Below are 25,272 nucleotides of genomic sequence, written 5' to 3' on the forward strand. Positions count from 1 at the left end.
CCTAAACTTTACTGTTGTGCTGACTGGTATGTCTTCCTGTCAGATAAGAATGATGCTTCTGGAAGATTAATACGTTCATTAATTCTAACTCTCTGTACTTAAAATACTCTGTACTTTAGCTCAGAGGCATCTTGACAGCTTTGTTGTCATATATGTGAGCCCCAGACTACACAGTTGCAGAGATGCCTTATACCTATGAACAATCTGTTGCTCTTAAAAGTTTAATCTAGGTATTAAGCAGCTGATTGTGGAACCATGTCGACTCAACATCTTCAACTCAGCTGTGTATCACAGAAACCATGATCGGTGCTGACAGGTTCCCATGATGCCTACCAGTCATGCATCCCCCTCACTCCCTAATCCCTAACACTGCAAATGACTGCTCCAGCTTTTTTCCCCCTTCCCTTCGCCAAAGTACAAGTGGATGACCAGAGAGGGTCCGACAGTGTTATTCCTAATTGTTGTTGTTGTTATGTGCCGTCGAGTTGCCTGCGACTCATAGCAACCCTAATTACTTTTAAAAAACAACAACAAAAAAACTTCAACACAAAACCCCAACAAAAACCACCAAACCTCTTGATCCTGTGGCTCTCATAATTAGTTACCTGGGGCTGCAATCCAATTTGAAGTGATGACAAGAAAGTGATCCATGAAAAAGTAATAAGTTAAATCCAATTTCAGTCTTCCTCTAATTAAATGCACATGGAACTAATGATTTCAACCCTAGCATTTCAGTGATAATGGTAATTAGGAAGGTGGGAGTCACTCTCTTTTTCAACACTGAAGGTGTGAACCACAAGGCAAAATGGCTCTTAATTACATGTGTCATTTTGTCAGCAATTTACACATTTTTGACCAGTCAAGTATGTTTTTCCTTTTGTCCCTTCCCACGTCCTAGTGCCAACAATGATCATAACTATGTTCCAACACATGGAAGCTCATAAAATCACTTCAGACTTGAGACTCGGAAACAACTTCGCTATTCCTCATGTCTGTGGCATAGGCACCAGCGCACATGCGACGGCCAGGCCAAGGCCAAAATGGGGACAGTTATGCAGATAGTGGGGAGCTCTGGTGGTGCTGTGCATTATGAGATGGTGAGGATCTACATCCTGTGGAACCAGCTGGAGGATCACCATGACTCAGATTCCACTCAATGGCAGGGGTAGCTACACAAATATTAAACCTTGTCATTGAAATTCAGGTATTTGGGTTTTGTTGGGTATGTTTTATATTTGTCTACAATGCAAAAATATAACTGTCTGCTATTTATGGAAACCACTGGCATTGAGCAGATACTGAGTGAGTATGCAGAAAAGGAGAGGAAATGGTTGGCATTTTTATGACACAGCAGCTACCAGCAGTTGTAACACAATGACATCTACTTTGGTCTGCCACTGTATGTTATATGGCCAATCACAGACCTGCTCAAAATTCCAAATTTCTCCATCCATCAAATTATTTAAGGGTAGACATAGAGTTGCTCTGTAGCTTGAATGACAGAATTCTGAGCTGGCACATACTGTATTATTGGTAGGTGTCATCAAGCTGACAGGACTCATATGACCCTATGAACAAAAGATCAAAAAGTATGGAAAAATACTAAGTAACTTGGGAGAGGCTGGAGAGCACTAAGCTAAGTGAACTAATGTGGTCTCATAAGGACAAATACTACATAAGACCATTATTGTAAAAATAAAAAGTGAACTAGTAAAACATGTATGGGAAATCAGGAGAGGGAATGCTGAGGATGGGTAGGGGCAAAACTACAGGGCTGCACAATTTGATGGATGAAGGGAGAGGAGGAAAGAAATGGGAAGGATCCAGGAGAGAAGATAGGATAATGATGGGCAAGGTCCAATGCTGATTACTTTTATAAAACATAATGCATGAGAATGATTGTATGAAACACAATGCGAATGAAGAGTAGTGTGGAACACAATGTATATGAACTTTGTAAACAAACCAATAAAAAAATATGAAATACAAAGGTTTTATTGGCTATGATTGTGACATGATAATAGTTGCCTTTTAAAGAATCTTAGCTGTTCATTGTAAGTGATTAAAAAAAATATTAGTTTAAAGATGGATTTGAAAGGTTTTGAGTTGTTTTTTTTTTTTAAATGCAATTCAGTTATGGTATTTGGACAATAACCTTGACCTTAAAAAAAACTATAAAAAATCAGAACAGAACACCTTGCCCTGTCCTATTTGTCGCACTCCCTCTCGCTCTAGCCCATCTTCCTAGTCAAGGAATTCCTTCAGTTGCCTGAGATTCTTCCTCTCTTTCACTGACACATACCAAACACTGAGTAAAAGCCCTGGTGCTGCTGCACCACTAACCAAAAGCTCAGCTGTTAGAATTAATCAGCCACTCTGTAGGGAAAAGGTGGGCACTCTTCTTCCTTAATGATCTATAACCCTTGAAAACACAATGGAGGGTCAAGATGGGGCAGGATTAACTCAAGTGACAGTGGCTAGTTTGAAAACATCTACCACATTTTTCATATGATAACAAAGACACACTTACATAGGAATTATTAGCATCACATTTTCACCTGAATACATATAAAGTGACCATAGAATGAAATGTCCAAAATGGGCTGTTTCTGAGATTGAAAGGGGGAATTATTAATAATAAGTGTCCAGTTAACGGGTCTAGATGGGGCATTTCTGAGTAGATAATTAAGACAGGGTCACACCCTATGTTGGTGGTGGAACAGCAAGAAAATAATGTAACTTATCCCATTCACAAGGAAGCCCTGGTAGCTGAGTGGTAAGAAGCTGTGCTGCAAATGAGGGAGAAAGACCGGCAATCTCTTCCTGTTCTGCCTCTGAAAACCTACTAGAGGCTCAGGTATGGGTCAGTTCTGACTTGACTGTACAGAAAACAACAATCCCGTTCACAGTTTCTACCGGAATTTTGGAGGCAAAGACAAAATACAGAATTTTAGAAAAAGAAAAAAAAAAGGAAATCCTTAGAACTGGACATGAACTCAATGTGTTTATGTGTTTAACAGGGAAGAGGGTTGCCCTTTCACCTTGGTTTGTAGAAGAGATATCAGAACAGCTTAATATACACGTGTAAAGTATCATTTCTATTATGTTACTTCTTATTAAGTGTTTTTTAGGTTTTGGGAATTCTCCAAAGTGATGTGATAATAATGACATCGTAAAAGGTACCAACATTTCAATGCTTTACACCAGGCTCAATGCCAAGGATGCAAATTGTAGACCATGTCAACTCTAAACATTTGAAAGAAATAGTCTGCCTTTATCCCTTGAATTATCCACTTTACTAATTCAGTGCAAAGTGATATTTTTTAAGGGCCAGTATTTTAAAAACCATTCTATTTCACTATCTACAATAAAAAACAACAGTTTCTTTTTAAAGGTTTCCTCTTACCAATTTATTCCTTCATAAATAAGATGGAAATGATACGAGGTACTAAGATTATATGTGGCATTGATGCAAAGCAAAAATGTTGCCTAAAGCATGTTTTATATAACTGCAAATAAAAATGCTAAAAACACTTGCTGGATCTTGTGCTTTAACCTTCTCCACTGAAAGCAAAAGTCGTCAATATAGCCCTGAGCTTCCAACTTCACTGAAAGGCTGACCTATCAGATAGCAGATTTCACTACCCTCTTCTCTGGCTCACAGTCTCCTATGTGAGGTGCTCTTCCTTGTTTTAACTGTGGAAGGAAAGGGGGTAGGCAGGAGGGGAAACTATCAAATCACTGGTTTCAAGTTCAAATTCTTTATAAATGGCCTGAGACTGTGGTCAGCTTTCCACAGAGAGAAACACACAAGGTTTACTTTCTTTCCTAACTTTTATACTGCCAGAATACACATGTACTTTTACTTTCTTAGGAGAAAATGTGTCATTTGATTTCCTTCCAGTTTATCTACTTGTGCCAACAACTAAAATGCTTAAGGAACCAAAATGAATTACTACCCAGAAATGGTGGTCAAAGTTCCAAATTCTGATCAATAAAATTGCTCATCTACTCACAAATTAATCTTCAGCCAGTAAATTACACATTTCTGAGATTACAAGCACACCTGCATCATTAAGCATTTATTTTACTTGTTTAAGCAAGCTTCAAAAGCACATATTTATAAAAGAAGTCTACTATTTTTACTCACATATGATTTTCTTTTTGTAGCAAAACTCTCTTAATTCTTTTCTAATTAATAAGTGTCCTGAAGGCTATGTATTTCTATTTTCTTTCTTATGAGGCTCACCATGCCCATTATGGCAGTTTCATAATATGCACCAATTTGAATTTGATTAATTCAAACAATACTCATTTGGAATTTATGATGAGGGCCAATTTTAAATTTTTTTTATCATTCATAAACAAGTCTGCAAAGAAAATAAGCCACAAATGGGGGTATATGAGGTGTTTTCAATTACTGAGTAGAATCCTTTTTGAGAACTTCAGAAGCAACATTTATTCCCAATTAATGTCTGCCTTACAGACCACAACCTCACTCAATAAAGCAATCACCTTAGATTTGAAATAGTATGTGTATCTGCAAAGAATAACATTTCCCCCTCTTCTTCCTGAAATTAATCCTAATTGGGGATGTTTGGCTACATTTTCTTATCTCTATCGAGTAACCACTTATAGCCTCCTTTAACTTTCCATTTTCTTTTGTTTGTATCATCAGCCTGTGAAACTGGAGTGCACTGCCAAACATAAAGCAGGGAAGTGTGATATATGCTTAAAATATGAGTCACAGTGTATTTGGGGATTTGGGTTTCTTCCTTTTTCCCCTTTTAAGCTATTGCAAATCCTTCTTTCCTGACAAGTCTTTCTCTCTACAGAAACACTGAAATTTGGTAAAGTAGGTCTCTCACCGTAGTGATGAAGGGTGAGAAGATCAGAGACGAACACTGTTAAGATTTGCTATAGGACTTCCTTTTCATTTCAGAGCCACTCTGGCTGAGTTGTCCCTGCAAGAATGTGGCATAGCAAGATGTATTTAAACACGAGTCTGTGCGAGCATTTTTATAACAAGGTAATATACCATGTTGCTTGGGTTGGTAATTTCCCTTCTCTGTCTGTAGAATACCAGCCAAGCTTAAATAGAGCTTACTGAATTCACATGCCCCTACCTGAGAGCACAGGGGACATGCAGGAATACTCTCAGTCTCTCTCTCTCTCTTTCACACACACACACACACACACACACACCCCTCCCAGTCAACCAACTCTTTATTTTCCCCACCAGCAATTCTTAGACTTCACACAGTGACTGCAACAATGGGCTTACACTACCAGATTGTGACGATGGTGCAGAATGGGTATGGTTTCTCTCTGTTGTTCATGGGGTTCCAGTGGGCGATAGTTAACGCCATGGCACTCAACCACAAGTGTTAGAGCTTGTCTAAATTCTCTGCATGTCAACTCCTCTGCTTCCAGGGTGAATGGGGCCAAAAGATGTCTTCTTTAGCAAAAGCAATATTCAAGACTGTCCTCTCCTACTTTTTTTAGGAAAAAAAATTTATTCTTATTCTAGTTTATTTACAAAATTTGAATATGTTGGTTTTGAGAACAGAATCTTCCAATTTCCCTCACCATCCCCCCATCAAATTGTACACTTCTCCCACTTTTTATCCAGAATGAAGAGTTCAACTCAACTTGTTAGGTGAGCCTTAACTCTGCCTTTGCCATGCAAAAAAACAAAGTCCTCCTTATTATGTTCTCCTGTGTGGTGGCTAACGTAATGGGCAGTAAGAAAACTAACCCTCAAAAAGAAAGTCCCAGAAACTTTGCTTTATATTTAGCCTTAAAGGAACATCATCCATCTTGGAAAAGAAGTTGCCTAAAAATGTCATATGCATAAAAGAAGCAAGTACTACTTGCTGCTATTCACAAGAATCAAACTTTGGGCATGTTGCCAGGAGGGACCTTAGAGAAAAACATCATGTTTGGAAGGATGGAGAGTCAGTGCAGGGAAGACTCTGGATGAGATGGATTAACTCAGTGACTTTGGCTATAGGGTCAGGTGTGTCAGAGATGGTGAGAATGGCTTAGGATAGCTCAGGGTTCAGAGCTGCAGTTCACAGGATCGTTATGAGTCATAGAAGACTTGGTAACACAGAACAATTAACAACCTCATTCAAAAGAATCATAAACAACGCTGAATACAGGTGTGACCAGGACGATCAAGTATATGTGTGTTTGTGTGTGTTCACTATATACAACCAAAGCTCTTCTATGCGTGTAAGATCCCCCACCCCTAACAACACATTGTCATTTCTCGTATGCTCTTGAGGTCTTAAATTCAAGGGACTCATGATATTTTTAAGGCTGGAGAGCTGGAGAAGTGAGGCAAAAAGAATGGGTAGCCATTTGAATCACTGACTGACAGGCTGGGCTAGCTAGCTCCCTGTATACATTAATAAATTAGAATTTTAATTGTGTCTCTGTCTGCAGGAGATGCCCCAGCACTTTAATATATACCAACAATTGGCTATGTTATGGAATCTGCAGTGTGCCCTCTGCCGCTGACCTCTGAAACACAATTCCCAGTCTGACTACGGAAACTGTTCAGTTTGATCCTTTCAACTTATTTGAATCCTGACAAATAAGTTCACAGCTGAAAGGTCAACACAGTCATACTTCATCCTTCAGAGCTGTTCTTAAGACATCTGCACAACAAAGCACTTCTTATAGCACCTGACACAGGACCTCAATGGTGATCTGCCTCATTAAAAATGTCCCTGGCATCTAAACACATAAAAAGGCATACGGACCAGTGACTGTTTACCAACTAACTGTTTTTGGAAGTGTTAGTAAACAGTACACATGTTCATTCGATTGCTCCAATAAAGTGTCTGGATTGTGCTGAATGTTCCCTGGAGAGTGACAGTTTCCCAAGTAAAAGCAAGAAGGACTAGAATTTGGGGTTGCTTTCTCTTGGCAGGATAACCTAGAAACTGACCTGAGACAGGTCAACACAAGTTAGAAGTTGAGCTGCCCTTATAAGCAAATTAACTGGCACCAACTTACATCCCTCAGATACCAATGACCTTTTAGTCTAGTGGGGAAGCCGACCATGGCCCCCATTCTAGGATGCTCACCCTGAGCTCCAACAGCAGCTAAGCCATCTAATAGCTGGATCTGTTCTACCCTCATCTAATCTGATAATCCTAAATCAAGATACTAAAAATGTTCATTATAACTTCTGGCTCTAAGTCACATATCCAAACTAAATTTTTATTAACCTATTAACTTTTTTAGTCCATTATCCTCTACTCTCAATGCACCTTAAGTGCAAATTATCTAAAGAATCCTTTCGACAGTTAAATAAAAAGAGGGTGGGGTGGGAGTGTGCGGGGTGGGTGGGGAATATTGTATACCAATTAAGGAGTTTTTCTTTTGCTTTTCAAGAAGAGCGAACTGGGGGTGGGGGTGGGGTGAGCGGGGAGAAAAGTGCAACAATGAATTAATGAAAATCCACAATCTCTGTAGATGTTCATTGAAATGAATTTTTTTAAGAAGTTCTTATTTTACACTAATGGTTCAAAACAGTTTGAAAACTTCCCTGGAAGAACAGGTTATTTATTACACTTATCAACAGGTTTGATATTCCATGTACTGTAGCCTCCACAGTTTCAATGAAGCAAGGTTGCTCAATCTCAACCTCATTTTGGATACGTTATTATTGGGAAACTTTACTGTACACTGTATGGATTTACAATATTAAGCAGTATTCCTGGTCCCTCCCCTCTATCTATTAGATGTCAGTGATAACTCCTTCCCCTAGTGTAACAATCAAAAATGTCTCCAGACATTGTTCACGGTCCACAGAACTACTCTAGTCAAGGACCACCAAACTAAAGTGTGTATGTGTGTGTACACTGCATTTCTATATTCATTGCGGAAACACATTGGTGACATATTTGATTATCATGAACTTTTTCTCACTGGTAATCTTTACAATGCCTCTTATGCAACTCAATACCTATGACCACTGATTAGTAAATATTTTTGTAATCTCAACAATGAATTATTTGGTCAAACAGGCATTTCCCCCATGTTGTCATAGTTTGCTGGTAAAAACTAAAAGTGTACCTCCGCAGAAGATTCTCTTGTGTAATTTTCTATCCTCAGCAATTTACTTCTGAATTACTTATCATCTATCTCAAAGTGTATTACGGTCACTTTTTAAAAAAGTATTGGTACCTGTAGGGCTGGTTGTTTGTCATTCCTCTTGGGGGATTTTAGTCCACTACCTTGAGTCTGTGGCTGTGACTGTGGTTGCTGTTGCTGTTGAAGAAGGAGCTGTCTTGCCACCTGAAGTGCCTAGAAGGAAAAAACAGTAGGAAACAATGCTTACGTTACTGCATACGCTTGGGTGCCTCATTCACAGGAAAGATTCCAGGATGTACCCTTCGTTGGGACTGGATCCTTACTTTTACATTTCCTGACAAATAAAAGAGCAAACAAAACTTTCCACCAGCCTAAGTTGGACAACTTTCCATAGTTTGTTTACATATTCTTAGATTTGGCCTTTTTCATCCACTATACTTTAACCCTAGCAACTCATCTAAGCAGAGATTTTCCTCCTAACAAAAAGTCTGACACAAAACTTGGAGTGAATAAGAAGACTGGGGGGATAATGGCAGAGAAAAGACAGGAGGGAAGTGGGCAAGAACAGGTCCTCTCCTACCCCCAGTTCTCCTGGGAGGAAATGAGGTCTCAAGTTAAAAGGAACAATTATACTCCATCTGAGTTCAAATAAAGAGGAAGAACTAAGAGGTGGCCCACAGGAAAACAATTTCGCCCCAGAGAAGTTTATTTGGGAAGAAAGACCAAAACTGGGTGGCATTCCTTGTATGATACTGATGGACTATAAAGAGTAACAAGTTAGCAAATTTGACCTCTCATAATTTTAAAGAGCATGTTATGGGACTTTAAACACTTCTGGCCCCATAAGCAACAAGTGACTCTTTCAAGTGTTTGGTTGGTTTTTTTCAAAGGTAGAAATTGGAAGATGGTAAGAATATCAAGCAAAAGAAGAACAGGACAGTTCTCCAAAAGTAAAGAAGTATGGCTGATCAATCTTTCTGCAACTTGCTAATAGAAAGGGAAAAAAGGCACCATGATTCATCCTTTGTGTCTCTCTGGAGACTAAGGTACGTCTGATACAGGCCATGGTCTTCTCAATCACTTGTTATGCATCAGAGAGTTGGACAATGACCAAGGAGGATAGAAGGAGAATTGATGCCTTTGAGATGTGGTGCTGGAGAAGAGTATTGAGAATACCATGGACTGCTAGGAAAACAAACAGATTTGTCCTGGAAAGGGTTAAACCAGGTGGCTCCTTGGAGGCAAGGATTCTGAGGCTCCATCTAACATACTTTGGACATGTTGTGAGGAGAGACCGGTCCTTAGAGAGGGACATCATGCTTGGGAGGCTGGAGGGACGGCGCAGGAGAGGAAGGCCCTCTATGAGGTGGACTGATTCAGTGACTGAGATAATTGGGATGGGAGTGTCGGAGACAGTGTGATTGGCACAGGACAGAGTGGAGTTTAGGGCTGTTGTACATAGGGTCGCTATGAGTCGCAAGCGACTCGACGGCACATAACAACAACAAACAACAACATACTAACTAGCCACAGTTTATCAGAGAGAGCTAATGTAAAGTTTTGTGGAGGAGTCAGGGTTTCTTGAGTCCCCTTTACCTGCCAACCATGAAGAGGTGTCAAAAAGGAGAATTAAATGATGTGTTTAGATTCTAGAAACTGAGATTTTGTCTTTTTGCTAATGTTAATTTCTATACATGACATGGCTCATCAAAGACACATATAGAGATGTAGTCAATGGACTAACTCTAGTAATGTCATCTCAGAAAGTGCTATGATGAAACTTATGATGGCTGGCCCTTTACAGAAGACAGAGATTTCACTTATGGAAGGAAAAAAAAAATGGAAAGTTGCAAGAAAACTTCTAGTGTCAATGGTGTAGTGGAGCAAAGGACAGAGCAAATATGAGTTGTTCATGAGTGAAGACCTAAAATTGTTTAGCTGGCAAAAATAGTGCTTCTAGGGAGCACTAGTGGCCTACTGGCAAGAAACTGAGCTACAACCTGGAAGGTACACAGTTTTTGAATCCACCAGATGCTCTGCTAGAGAAGGATAGGCAATATCCTCCTATGCTAGTCGGATCCAAGTCAAGGATACACAACAATAAAAACCAAAGTAGTGTTTCTGCTAAAAGTGTAAGTCACTAAACATGGTTCATCATCATGGTAATGGAGCAATCAAATATTTAAAGACACTTTATCAGGTCTAGCAGTGCCTTTGTGCTTTAGAGGTACAAAGTAAGGTGATCAAACAGCAGCCAATATAAAGAGGTAACTAAAGAAAGATGGAAAGATGGAACTCTCCTACCCCACTTCCCCACTCCACTTGTCCCCAGAAGAACTGCTGCCAATTGAACTCACCACCAGCCCTTCAGATGTAATGCATAGGCTATTTCATCTGTGAAGGGAGGAACATGTTGAAGAGAGCCTGCCTGCAAGACCCTGGAGAAAAGGGGCTGGCTGAGAGGGGCATATGGAAGCCAAGATGCCTGGGAGAGTTGCCTGAGATTCCAGCCTGCTATCTCAGTGGAGAGGATTCACCATGACTGGACGCCAGGCTTCCTTGTCTCCTTGGAGACATTCAGTACACGCGTAGGTGTAAAAGTGGGCAGAGTGAAGATTTCATTTATATCATGTAAGAAAAACAGTCCCCTTTGCAAGGTGCCTACAGGAGCAAAAGTCTCCCCTCCTACTATATATGCTCCCTTAGCTATTTCCTATGAACGGTTTACAGCGTTTTAACACAGGAAAGGGAACTGTTATGTATTTTAAGTGCTACTGCCAGAGTTCTCAGAGTAATAGACTTATCAGCTAGGAAGGGTCTGATTGCTAGCTGGAAAAGCAGGCAGTGGGGATGTCGATGACAGTGACAAGACAGTGTAAAGGCAGATACTGTGAGGAAGAGGCAAGAGATAAGATATATTGAATACTAAAATAGAGCAAGCAAAGGAAAGAAAGTGATGGCTACTCTCCACAGTCACAAATCCTTGGTAAAATAATTTACGATGAATCACTAAATATCTGCAGATATTTACTCTACTCTTAAATAACCAAGTCTCTTTATTTTCAGCTTTTTGCATGAGTTTGAATGTCTTTAAGAATCACACATATAAACCTTCTTATATGAACATGTCATAAATTCACTTAAGGAAAAGAAAGTATAGAATTGGAACTTTTCCTTTTAAAAATAAAATCATTTCATTGTGGTTAAGTAAGTATAATACAAATATTGCCATTTAATAAGTGTACAATTTAGTTAATGTCAATGACATCCATCATGTTGTACAATAATCCCAAACTTATTTTTTCAGCAAAGGCTTACTGCATTGCTGATAAACAAGGATTACAGATTTCAAAATTAGCTACAAGGACCTTTGGACTTATTTTAGAAGTATATTTATTTGTATAATGTCTTTTCCAGACACAACTGGGGGTTCCTGAACTCACATAATTATACAATCATCTCTAGCTCCCTCATCATTTCACACAGACAGAGCTTTAGTATAGTAGAGAATAAAAATTAGAAATGGGCAGAAATCATTTATGAACTTGCCTAGGAACAAAGGAGAAATTTTAATCAGATCATTCAAGAGAGAGGAATCCAAGACAAAGATGTATAAACTGATCTCAAAATTTGTTCCCGTAAATAAATGTAAACCAGTGAAATAACCCCAAGCATTTAGGATGGAAAGACAATACTACTGCAAAATATTTATTTATTCTGATATGGATTGATATAAACAGAAATCATGCCATAGCAATTTCTTGCTTTTATTATAAATATGATAACAAAACTAAAGGATTAGCAAAAATATATGAGGTGAGGTATGAAAGATTATCTAATGTCTGAGCAAGAATTTTTAGAGTTTCTTAAAATTTAGAAAGTGTTTTGAAGTCAAAACACTAAAGAGTGTTTTCTTTTCTAATGTCCATGACACTATAATCAAGATTTTCAATTTTCACAACAAAACGAGAAGAGAAGTAACTTTTTTAGTGTATAAAACGATGGCTCCAGGCATTAGAATACAAATTCTGGCATAGAGGATATGGAAAAAATAATAAATGGTTATGGCCCTACTTAGTGTGGGTCAATGGAAACTTGGAATGACTTCTAAGAACTCTTTCAGAAATTCCACCAGAAATCTACATTCATTTAGTATTTTTGTATACACTTACCGGTTAACTATATTTTACCTGTTACATACATGCATTGAATCTCTGATCTCAGAATTCACTGCCTAAATCTTAAAGATTATTTTTGTCCCACCAAGATTAAGGAGTGAAGATAGACTTTTCATATTTTTATGATCGTCTCTCCCGAGCACAGAGAATACTGAAGTTATCAAAGATTTCACTTTAGTTGGACTGACAATCAATGCCCATAGAAACAGACATCAAGAAGTCAAATAAAGTATTGCACTGGGCAAATGTGCAGCAAATTATCTCTGTAGAGCATTAAAAGGCAAAGCTATCACTCTTGAGGACTAAGGCTTGCCTAAAGCAAACCATGGCATTTTACATCACCTCATATGCATGAGAAAGACCAGGGAAGAACTGAAGAATCTGAATTATGGGGTTGGTAAAGAATATGGAATGCACCATGGGTTGCCAGAAGAACAAACAACTCTGCCATGGAAGACATATAACCAGTATACTCCTCAGAAACAAGAATTACTTCTCACTTACTTTGGACATGTTTTAAAAGAAACCCATTCCTGGAAAAGGTCATCAGGCTTGGCAAAATAGAGAGCCAGCAGAAACAAAAAAAAATCCCTTCAATGAGATGGATGGACACAGTGGCTGTAACAATGAGCCCAAGCATGGCAATGACTGTACAAGTGGTACAAGACTGCAGTATTTTATTTTGTTGTACATAAGAGTCATTATGGGTTGGAACCAAATAAGACAGCATCTAATAACAATGACAACATCTCAGTCACTTTTATAGAAAAGTCTCTTAATATATACTTTTTTGAGAGAAATGAGATTCTGTGGATACATAATCATAATGTGTGTAGATAGGTGTGAGTGTAAATGAAAATATGATAGAAATTCTCTCTTAAAAAGAATCAACTTTGGTGTATAAATCTCAGTTTCTGCCTCAGTTCTCATTTCCTCAGCATATAATCGAAGTAGTGGAATAGCTGGGTCATATGGAATTTCTTTTTTAAATTAATTTTAATGAAAGTTTACAGGGACTTAGGCTTTCCATTCATTCATTGTTGCACTTTTCCCCCTGCCCATCCCCTCCCCCTCAATTCACTCTTCTCTTTGAAAAGTAAAAGAAAAGTTCTTTCATTATTATACAATCCCTCTCCTCAAGTCCACTCCACTGTGACGTCTTCATTCTGGACTCCAGTCATGACAATATTTCATCATATATCCCTTTTAAACAGTTCTCTCCCCTCATCTGTTTTAAGGCAGTATACATTATTTATCCCCTTTCTCAGTCTTCCCTCAACCCCGATGTCAGTACCATTTTACAACAGTGGCCCTATGCAACATTTGTCCTTTTGTGACTGAGATAGTTCATTCAGCATAATGTTCTCTGGGGTCACCCATTTTGTATAATATTTCATGAGTTCTTTATTTTTCAGTGCAACATAATATTCCAATGTGTGAATATACAAGAGCTTCTCTATCCATTCGTTTGTTGATGGGCACTTGGGTTTTTTCTCAACTCTTTGATATTGTGAACAAAGCGGCAATAAACATGGGTATGCATCATATGGAATTTCTATGTTCAGCTTTTTGAAGAAGCACCAAACTGCCTTCCAGAGTGGTTGTACCATTTACAATCCCACCAACAATGCATAAGAATTCCTTTCTAGCTACATCCTCTCCAACATTTATTACCTGCTGCCCTGTTAAACTTTGCCACGGTAACTGGAGTGAAATGGTACCTCATTATGGTTTTGATTTGCATCTCTCTTATCAGTGATTTTGAGCATTTCACAGCAGCATTATTCACCATCGCAAGAACATGGACAGCTCAAATGCCCAACCACAAATGAATGTATCGAGGAATTATGGTACATTCACACAATGGAATACTATGCAGCACGCAGGAGCAATGATTTTGTAAATTATTATCCAACTTTGGAGGAACTGGAAAGCATTATGCTGAGTGAACTAACTCAGTCCCATAAGGATAAATATTATCTAAAACCATTATTTTAGAATGAGTATAAGAATCCAAAAGGGGTAGGAGAGGTTGGAAGCATAGGGATGAGGATGTACGGGGAAGGGGAGATTAATCATGGCATTGCACAATTTGATGGGTAGGGGGATGAGGGTAATTGAAAGAATTTGTTCTTGAAAACAATGTATTCAAATTTTATAAATAAATTAGTAAAAAAACCCCAATAAAAATAAAAGAATCAACTTTAATTCAAGTGCCACATTAACTGCTCATGTGAATGCCTTCAAAAGACAAATGCAAATGCCCCCTCTAGAGACATTTTATTCTTGGTGGAGGTTCTTGGGCTGGTTTCAGTTAGTATTTCCTCCATGTGATAAACGATCTAACAATTGCCTGAGACTTGCTGTACTTGAAGGCCAGGCTAGAGAGTGAGAGAATTTAAAAAATCAGGCTCAGCTGAATACATATCTCTTTTCCTTCAGCAAACTGCAACACATAACAGCTAACAGGTGAAAGAGTGCTTAAGTTGTGAGAATTGATGATATGTTTGGCTGCTAATGGAAAGGTTCAAGTTCATCTCGGAAGAAAAGTCTGGCGATTCACTTCTGAGAAATCAGAAACCCCGTAGAACACAGAAGCCTTGATGGTACACTGCTTAAGTACTCAGTGGCTAACTGAAAAGTTGGTGTCTAAGCCCATCAGTCCCTCAAAGTGTGGCAGGCTGTGCTCATGACGATTCCAACCCTGGGACCCCCATGGGATAGTTCCTTTATGACCTAGGTCAGGTTTGCTGGAGCACAGATCTCTCAGGACACACACAGGGTCACCATGACTTAGCAGTGACCCAGTAACAACTGGGCTGATTTGACAGGGGACGGGGACAGGCTCACAGCCTTGGCTGCCATCTACTTCCCACTGGAGCCATTTTCAATGAGCACATCCCAGGTCACACTAGTTCTGCATATTCAGAGCGAGCCAGGAGGACTGATGACTGATACTGGCTGCTGATAGGGCATGCTGAGCTCTTGTGCTAACAGAGTTGGACATTTATGTCACCCCTTCCACTGGATTGGTTCAAGATTATGTCATTCTCATTACATTCAAGATCCTTGCAAATAATTGCTACTTGTTTACAAATTTGGTTTTAATCAGACATGTTTATGACTTCTGAGCTATTATCATGTTACGTTCATGGCAAGTGTTTTCATTTCAAGGGCTAAGCATCCCTATGTTTACTATGTCTATCAAGGTAGTTAATGCTGACTACATTTTAAGAAACCACTAAAATATGGCTTAAGGAAGCATACACAAGTAAAATAAGGGGGCATAAGGGGAAACTCTTCCCAGAATTTTTATGCATCATACTTGATGTGTAAGTGTAAAATAAGAACTAAAATGCAGAGGTCTTAAAAAAAATACGCCAAACTTCAATGTCTCGTCTTTGATGTCAGGAAACTATTATGACATTAGACCAAATCTGGCCTATCACCTGGTGCAGATGCCAATGAGATAAGAACAGTTTTTCCTTTTTAAGCAGTCAGGAGAAAAAAAAAATCAAAAGAAGAATAGTGTTTTAGACATATGAAAATTAAGCAGAACTCAAATTTCAATGTCTTCAAATGCAGATTTTCCGGAACACCAACATGTTTGTTCATGCATGTACTGTCTGTGATTGGCTGCTTCACCAAAAGAGTTAACAGTGTGACACAGAGACTGACTGCATCCATGTACAGTGCCTATATTCCTTCCCAGTTGGCCCATGCCAGGGAAAGCATGCCAACGCCTGCCTTAGGATACCATCTGAATCCTGAAATTCCTGGAGTTTTCTATGGACATACTTTTAAATCAATAAATCTTCCAATCTTTTACTAATGTAACAATTTCAGGACTTCACTAAGAAGAAAGTAAAGGTCTGACCCACTATCAATGTGCTCCTCTTGATGATCAAACGCCATTTTATTTACTGAAAGGAACTGGACATGAAAACAAAACACACTTGCGTGTTCTTTTAAAATTCATTTACAAACTTTAAACATGTGTCTCTTTATAAGTAACTTAGAACAGTTTCAAGTGAATCCCTCAATTGGCTCGAGGTTCTGAACACCCTGAGAATAGAAGATAACATGTCGCTTATTAGCTAGTCCAGTGGGCTGGCTGTTTCCTGTCTGCCCTGAGAAACTGTCACATTTCCAGGTTGACAGCTGGCCCACGTCAGCCACCCTTCCTCTCATTTCTTTTCCTAGACTCTCCCAACCTCTCAAGATCAAACCTGCTTCTCAGATAATTTCATGGGCTAATCAACAGGCACTGCATATGTGGGGGTGGGAAGAAAAGGGATCAGGGAAAGCAGCATGAGGATCTTAGAGAAACAGTTTTCTCACCTTTCTCAGCTGCTACATACAGGTTGCTCTGGCATCCTCATCTTTAAAGAGCTGGCTTCTAAGCAAGGGCTGCACCTCTCTGGAGATTTGCATCCACCAGCAGCAATCCCTTGACATGATTTATAGCCTTGGAAAACCTGTTGAAGTGTCAGCTACGAGGCAGCTCTGACTCTCTGGCAATGAGCTTTAGGTACATACACTTTAAGTCAGTCTGTTGTGTACAGTTAAATTGGAACCAACTCACAGTTGACACTCCAGCAGGTTTGCAGAGGCAGCAAATCTCACAGGAAGCGCTTACCCATCTTTGCCCCGAGGAGCAGCTGGTGGGTTTGAACCAGATCAGTTTGGGATCTAAGCACAGCTTCTTATCAGTAGGCAACCAAAGTTCCCAACTCTCTCTAGAGAGTCCGGCCTCCTCTTTACTCTAAACTAATTTGCTATTGTTCCCCTAAACAGCTCAAACGTGAGCCCTCATCATTTAACACAATACAATCAAACTCTGGAACAAAAATTGAGCTGAGAATTTAGGAAGCTCCATCACATCCCTGCCTCAAAGCTATCGCTCCAGGGCAGGAAGGAATGGTTTGAACATCACTTCAGAGAGAGACACAGAGAGAGAGAGAGAGAGAGAGAGAGAGAGAGAGATTGATTAGCTGGGCGATCTTAAATACCAAACATTATTCTAAAAGAGTTGGAGGGTCCAAAAGGAACCCCAAAATGTCTGCCTGTATGTGTGTGTTCATGGTTCTAGCTATCACAATCAACTTCTAATGGAAACACCTAAAATTCATGTTCCTAAGTGCCTAGAAGAAAAAAAAGCCTGGATATCAATTTCCCCAAAACTAGGCACTGACGCCCTATGAAGCATAGTTCTACTTGGACACATACAGAATTCAGCAGCAGTCTTTGGAATGCATGCATGGAGTCTGAGCAGTGCCTTCTGTGTTCCCCTACAAGCAGTCAGAGAAAGAAGCATAGTCTCCTCCTGTAAAGATATAACCTCAGAAATCTGAGAGAGGGTCAGTATAAAGTGGAATTAGCAATGACAGAGGGGTGTGTGTGTGTGTGGGGGAACACGCCATGAACAACAAAAAGATGAGCTTGTCCCAAAATGGGAGTCTAGTGATTATAGAAATATTAGGTTCTCTCTCACCTTTCCTTAAAATGTTGCAGTAAACAACTAAGTAACATTATTTGTATTGCAAATAAATAAAAATAAAACAAAAGTAAAAAAAAAAGTATACAAACTTTAAAAATACAGGGGCAACAATCATCTAGCTGATGGTTTTAACAGTCTCTTTGGCCTGGTCACTGCTTTATTTACTCCGTTGTGTATTATCAAGTCAGAACCAACTCATAGCTGACCCTATAGTGGGTTTTCATAGGAATTAAATTATATGAGAGGAGACAGCCCATCTGTCTCACAAGAGCAGCTGGTGGATTCGAAGTCAGTAGCGAAGATAGGTAGGGGTTTATGAGAATAAATATTGTATAAGAACATTGTAGAATGAGTATAAGGATCCAAGAGGGGTGGGAGAGGATGGCCGCAGAGGGATGAGGATGTTCAGGGATGGGGGATTAATCATGGGGTTGTACATTTTGATTGGGGGTGGGTGGGTGAGGGAATTGGAAAAAAATTGTTCTTGAAAACAATGTAAATAAAAATAAATTTTGTAAATAAACTAGTAGAAAATTTAAAAAAGAAGGGGGAGGAAGGAGCTTTTTTGGTTGTTATTTGCCAAAAAGTTGACTTTCAGCACCATGTGACAGAGTAAAATTGTCCATAGAATTTCCTAGGTGGTAATCTTTACAGGGCCCTCTGAAAGCCTTTAGGGTAAGAAGTTATACTGCTGATTCAAAGCATGCAGGTGGAAGTCACCAGCTGCTCCAAGGGAGAAAGATGGGCAATCTCCTCCCATGTAATTTCCAGCCTCTGAAAATCTGCTAGAGAGTCAGCTAAGGATTGATTCTGGCCTCTGACTCAATGGCTATGAGACTGAGTTTTTAAAAAGATGTTTACAGGAGCAATCATCAGAGCTATTCCCCACGGAACTGCTGGTCCCACAGAGCTGCTACGTGAGCTTGATTCATAACCTGCTGGCAACTGAACACATGCCTCCCATCCCATCTGATCTCAGAAGGATGTGAGGGCTGTATTCTGGTGAGTTGATTCCAATTCACAGCAACTCTATATAACAGAGGGAGCTCTGGTAGTTAGTGCTAAGGAGTTGCTCTGCTTACCCAAAAGCATGTGGTTTGAATCCACCAGCTTCTATATGGGAGAAAGATGGGCAATCTCCTTCCATGTGATTTACAGCCTCGGAAAACCCACTAGAGGGTCAACTCTAAGCAGGTTCTGACTCAATGGTATACAACAACCACATACCAGAAGAGAAATGCCACAGGGCTTATCAGACGGGCATCTTTAACAGGAGCATAGCACCAGGGCTTTTTCCCTATGGAGCTGCTGGTAGGTTCAAACTGACAATCTTTCAGTTAGTAGTATCTATTGCACCACTAGGACTCCTTACAAGGGTTTTGGGGGTTAGTGAGCCCTTTATTCACGTGCAATTATGAGCAACTTTTTAAATTTTTTTTTATTTATAAGGCAAGTAAAAGTTACTTCCTGACGGCGAGAACAAAGGCTAGGAATTCTGATGAGACACAAAAAGTGTATCTATGATCCTCTTGCAAAATTGGCTGAAATATGTTTAATGACTGCAAACAGTCAGGAAGTCTGTTTGAAGTCTCTTTGGAGGTAAAAATGCCATCAAACTCCTACTCCCTACACCTTATTAACACAGGCCCTCTAACCACCTGTCCAGGGCTCTCTGGCTGCTCCCTGCCAGAACCGGTGCCAGACGCTGACTCACCACCAAGGTCCTAGCACCTGAATTGTCTTTGGAGGAATTCCATTCAAGCACTATCCAAGCCAAAGCCTGTTTCGCTCATGAGAGTTCAAAGATCATAGCATGAGGTTCTCTGACTGTAGGCAACATTAGCATTGAAATGGTTATGTAAAACAATTCAAGTTTATTAGAAAATGTCTACAGTATTAAACTGGATGCTGCATCAAATTCTTGTTTCCTTTCTATAGGAACAGACTATGTTTAAAAAGAAATACAGAAACTGGCCCAGCCCTCTGCCAGAGACCCAAGGTAGAAAATATGAGGTCAAATGCAAAGATAAGTCAGAGGTCTATTAACCAACCCCCTGTTACCAACACTCTTAACACCAGCAGTCAGGAAATCAAAAGACGAACTGCATAGGGAAAAATCTGCTGTCAGGGACCTCTCCAGAGTGTTGAAGAGCAATGATGTCAGTCTAGATACAAAGGTGTGCCTAATCCAGGCCATGGTCTTCTCAATTACTTGTTATGCTTCAGAGAGTTGAACAATGATTAAGGATGATAGAAGAAGAATAGACGCCTTGGAGTTCTGGTGCTGGACAAGAGTCTTGAGCATACCATGGACTGCCAAGAAAACAAATTGGTCTGTCTTGGAGGGGATAAAACCAAGTATCTCCTTGGAGGCCAGGATTTTGAAGCTCTGTGTCACTAATTTTGAGCATGTGGCCAGGAGAGATCGGTCCTTGAAGAAGGACATCATACTTGGAAGGGTGAACAAACAGCACAGGAGAAGACGACCCTGGATGAGATGGACTGAGACAATGACTGGGGCAATAGGGTTGGTGTTGTCAGAATTCGTGAGACTGGCTCAGGACAGGGAAGGGTTCAGAGCTGCTGGACAAAGGGTCACCATGCATCACAGGTGACTCAATGACACCTAACAACAATAACATACTGTGACAGGTTTAGAAGCAGGAGTGGCATCCACTTCTTAAGGAACATGTCTCGGAAACTATGAACTTTGATAAATGTTAATGGCTGTAGAGGGTCTTCAGGCCTTTTGTTCACGGTGTCCCTATGTTCTACTCAAAGGCAATCAACACACACACACACACACACACACACACACACACACACACACACACACACCAGTCCCTTACTGTCTGTAGCTGCCTTGAGGAGGATGAAGCCCAGTCTATTCTCACTCTGAATATTCACATCTTTTCGACCTTAAAATGAGACTGCTAATTTTGAAGACTGGATGGAAATGATCAAAGTCATACCCAAAACAATGGATGATTTCTTGTGATTTTACTAGTAATGCTGAGCCTAGCCTCACCCTAAAGAGGTTTTAGCGCACGAGGTTGGCTATTCTTGTAATATCACATTTATTCTGTATGCTCTGGAGACAAATAGCACCTCTCAATTTTTTTACCTTACATTTTGGCAAACATTGATTCAGGGGCAATGTTCTAGCAGAGACAAACAAAAACTAAAATGGAAGGAAGGAAAAAAGAGAGAAAGAAAAATGGGAGAAAGGAAAGATCCAAGCAACGTAATAAGTCAGTATGTACAATTAGTCATTGCGGGTCATAACCTGCCAGGCAGCTTTTCAAAGTTTGAGTAGTCCCGGGTAATCAATCTATATTTCTCAAAGTAGCTTTTTATGAGAAGTTTTGAGAACAGTTAGAATTGCACTTGCTACAAATAGGCCTCAGAGTTCATAAGACGTTCAACAACAAATGAGTGAGTGGAGAAATTGGAATTCTCATATACTGCTGGCTGTTGTTGCTTTACCATCTGGTCAGAACCAACTCAGAGCTGGCTCTCCACTGGGTTTTCAGAGGCAGTAAATCACGCAGGAAGAGAACGCTCTCACAGAATGACTGGTGAATTTGAACTGTGTACCTCTGCCCTAACAACACAACTCCTTAGCTCTAAGTCATCAGAGAACTTCCTAGACTGCTGGTAGGAGTGTAAAATGGTGCAACTACTATGGAAAGAAGTTTGACACTTCCTTAGCAAGTTGGAAATGGAAATATCATCTGATTCAGAAAAAAAAAATGCATGGTATACAGATACCATATTTAAGTAAGTTTGTGTGTATGTATATATACACACAAGATAGATTAGCTGACGGAGAGAGATGGAGACAGGGAAAGAGAGAGAAGAAAAATCCAAACATCTCCCCAGTATTTTCATTTCTATTAACTGTCTACAAATTGAGGAAGTGGGGGCTAGGCGTGGGAATGAGGTGGGGAGGAAAAATAATTTGGTAACTGTTTAAACAAATTGCACCTGCCTTAACAGTTTAATAAATGAGTAACATTTAGAATCATAGTGGTAAGTATACAATTAGTGTTAAATTTAAGATGCTAACATTAACTGTTGTTGTTATGTGCCATCAAGTCACCTGAGACTCATAGTGACCCCATGTACAGCAGCTCTGAAACCTGCCCTTTCCTGGGCCAGTCTCACTGATTCCAACACACCTACTCCCATCCCCCCAGTTACTGGATCAATCCATCTCATCCAGAGTCTTCCTCTTTTGCATTGTTCCTCCATCCTTCTGAGCATGATGTCCTTCTCCAAGCATCAGTCCCTCCAGGCCACATGCCCAAAGTATGTGAAGAGATTAAAAAATCCCAGACTCTAAATAGAAAGTTGGTTTCACCCTCTCTTGGCAATCCATGGTATGTTCAAGACTCTTATCTAGTGCCACAACTCAAAGGCATCTACCATTCTTCTGTTATCCTTAGTCACTATCCAGATCTTTGAAGCATAGCAAGTTATTGTGAAGACTTATGTACAGTAGGGCACACTTAAGAGTAAAACTAAGCATCTAAATTAGGACAGACTACGTTCCAAAACGTATCAGGCCTTCGAAAACCCTATGTACATGTATAGCAGTAAACACTGTTTCAAATTGTTTATCCTATGTCAGGCACTATGCTAGTTAGTTGCTTAACATTTATCATTAATTCTTGTTCCTAACATAAAGGGAAGATCTGCCCTAGTGAGGTGATGGTTAAGGAGATGAGCCGCTGATCTAAAGTTGTTGATTTAAATCCACCTGCCGATCCATGATGTGGCAATCTGCTTCTAGAAAAATCTTCTACAGCCTTGGAAATGCTGTAGATGCAGTTCTATGTTACACAGGCTGTTATGAGTGGTCGGTCATCAATTCTGTGGCTATAGGTCTGTTTTAATTCTAGTGAAAGCAAAGAAACAGTGAGGTTCAGTGATGTGACCAAGGTCACATGCCTAGCAAAGGGCTAGGTAACTTGAAAAACAAAGGCAAATAAACACTGGCTCATGAGAATTTAATGCTTGCTTTCTCCCCCAGTCACTGGTCAGATGGAGGATGACCACAGGCTATCCTGGCAGGTGGATAAACAATCCTCAGCAGTGAGAGCATGCATGGATCAGTCCCTTGCCTCAAGGATGAAGGGGAAAGTCCTTTTCAGTTTTCAGACTGTCATAATTTTCCAACCTTATCTCCTCCTCATCGATACACAAAACCAGATCTTCTCACTCCAAGCACTCCCTGTGCAAATGGTGACTTCAAAAATTCTGCTTGTCTTGTTCTCTGTTGACATGTGCAAACCATCTGAAACCCTCCATCTATCCTTCCCTAAAAAGTCCATTCAAAAGGAAATTTCTTCAAGTAGATATGTTTCCTGGGCCATTGATGCTGACACCATCACCCCTTAACTCTCAGCCCCGAAATGGGTCAGGCCCCTGCTTCTCTGCTTTTATTCAGCTTGTTGTTGATGTTGTTGAGTGTGAATGATTCAGAATCAACACACAGACTGACCCTCCAGTGAGTTTTCAGAGGCAGTTAATCACACCAGAGGACATTACCCAGCCTTCTCTCACTTACTTACTCAGCTTACACTGAAATTTTTCAGAAGGGAATTTTGATGAAGCAGATAATGGAGATGATGAGTTATGACTAGAGATTTCTTCTCACAACAGAACCAATGTCAAGAAGCCCTAGCTTGGGTGGGACACTCAAGCTCTTGCACAACAGAACCAATGTCAAGCCCCAGCTCTGGATGGGATGCCCAGGCTCTTGCTTCAATTCATGTGTTCCATCTGCTCCTCAGATCCACCAGCACAATCTGCATATCCAGCAGAGTCTCACATCTCTGTTTACCTCACAGCCGACTCACACTCTGCTATGTCTGCATTCTTTTTGGGAGGGGAGTCAATAACTATGTTTTTCAAACAGCCCTACTTCCTGTTCTTGGCAGTTTTTATTGTTAGGGCAATGTAAAAAGATAATGTAAAGAGTTTCTTTTACTTAATTCCTACAATTCTTTGAGGAAGTTACACAATGGTTGAGGTTTTATAAGTAGCCCTGGTAATATAGTGGTTTAAGTGTGGGACTGCTAATCAAAAGTTCAGCAGTTTGAAGCCAACAGCCATTCCTTAGGAGAAAGAGGAGGCAGTCTACTTCGGCTGTGGTTTACAGCCTGGGAAGCTCTACTTCTACAGCGTTTCAGCAGAGCAGTCTGATGGGGTCACCATGACTTGGCCTTGACTCGATGGCAGTGATGTTTGGTTTTCGTTGGGGTTTTTTTATTTTATTTTATTATTTTTGTGTGAGTGTACCGTCAAATCAGATCTGACTGGTACAGGAGGAGATTGTCCCTCCTTCTCCGGCAGAGCATCTGGTGGATTTGAACCGTGCGCCTCTGGGATTGTAGTTGCAGCTCCTTGCCACTAGGCCACCAGAGCTCCCCTCGTTGGGTTTTTTGTTGTTGTGGGTTGTTGTTTTGTTTTTGTTTGTTTGGTTTTTCTTTTTTTTTTTAACTTCCCCCCACTGTCCTGCCCTCGGTTTTTTGTTGGGTTTTTTTTTGTTTGTTTTGTTTTTTTTTTAAAGGCACTGGATTGTTATATCCAGTTAAGAAAGAAGGACCAGTAAGGGTATCCAATTTATTCATGGTATGAAAGCTTATCTACCTCTGAAAATTTGGTTTTCTTCACTGGCCAAGGTCCTAAGCAAATATGAGCCAAATCTCTTTAATCAAAGCCAATTCTCTGCCTTGTACCTTCCCCAATGTTAGGCCGGAGTGGCGCCCAATAGGCCAAATGATTCAACAATACTGACAATGCTGCTGTTTATGAAGAAGATAATGGCAAATTATTGTACATCATCTATGTATCTGATTTTATTCTAAACTGATTTATCTAAAGAGAAAGTTATATGGTATGGATCAGAATCCAATGCTTATACTGCAAGAAAAACACAAAGATGGTCATAAATACTTAAATCAATGGATACAGAATCTTTCCCTAGCATGGAATCAGAATTAATTTACCTAACATGACAGATCATTAAAAAGAATTAAAAAACATTTGGAAGAATGTTCCATATAATCAAGCTTCATATAATCAAGCTGCACTAAAGTGTATAAAGGACCTTAACCTTATTGCGAACTTAAGATCCTTACAGCATAGAGAAAATTGTACCCAACACAGAGCTTTGTTAAATGATTCAAAACATACTTTATAAAAAGTATTTATAAAGGCCTTAAATCTATGGTTCATTCTAGGAAGTTCTTAAACATACACAAATGAAGAACACTGTAGAACAATAAAAAAAAAATCAAGTGTTATATCGTATACACATAATACACTACAACATTGAGGAGTACAGACTTAAGGTTCATTTTCTTCAGCAAAACTGAAAATAATTCTTTATAGCCGTTTAAATGAGCTTGGGTGGCTTCATCTACAGGGAGTCGCATGGCTAAACCAAAGACCGTGCTTCTCAGGATGGGTGGGTGG

At 39.8% G+C, this 25,272-nt stretch overlaps 1 protein-coding gene across 7 annotated transcripts in view; it reads right to left on the minus strand.

Annotated features, from left to right (window-relative positions):
• FOXP1 (forkhead box P1) overlaps window positions 1-25,272 on the minus strand; it is a 419,751-nt gene that overhangs the window by 221,421 nt on the left and 173,058 nt on the right. For all 7 annotated transcript variants that reach the window (XM_006900487.1, XM_006900493.1, XM_006900488.1 and 4 more), the window contains one exon: window positions 8,203-8,322. In XM_006900487.1, the coding sequence (XP_006900549.1) occupies window positions 8,203-8,322 (120 nt within the window). The remainder of the gene's footprint in view (window positions 1-8,202; window positions 8,323-25,272) is intronic.

This window comes from Elephantulus edwardii, unplaced genomic scaffold (assembly GCF_000299155.1).
Source record: "Elephantulus edwardii isolate Elephantulus edwardi_28Jun2011 unplaced genomic scaffold, EleEdw1.0 scaffold00285, whole genome shotgun sequence".
Taxonomy (NCBI): domain Eukaryota; kingdom Metazoa; phylum Chordata; class Mammalia; order Macroscelidea; family Macroscelididae; genus Elephantulus; species Elephantulus edwardii.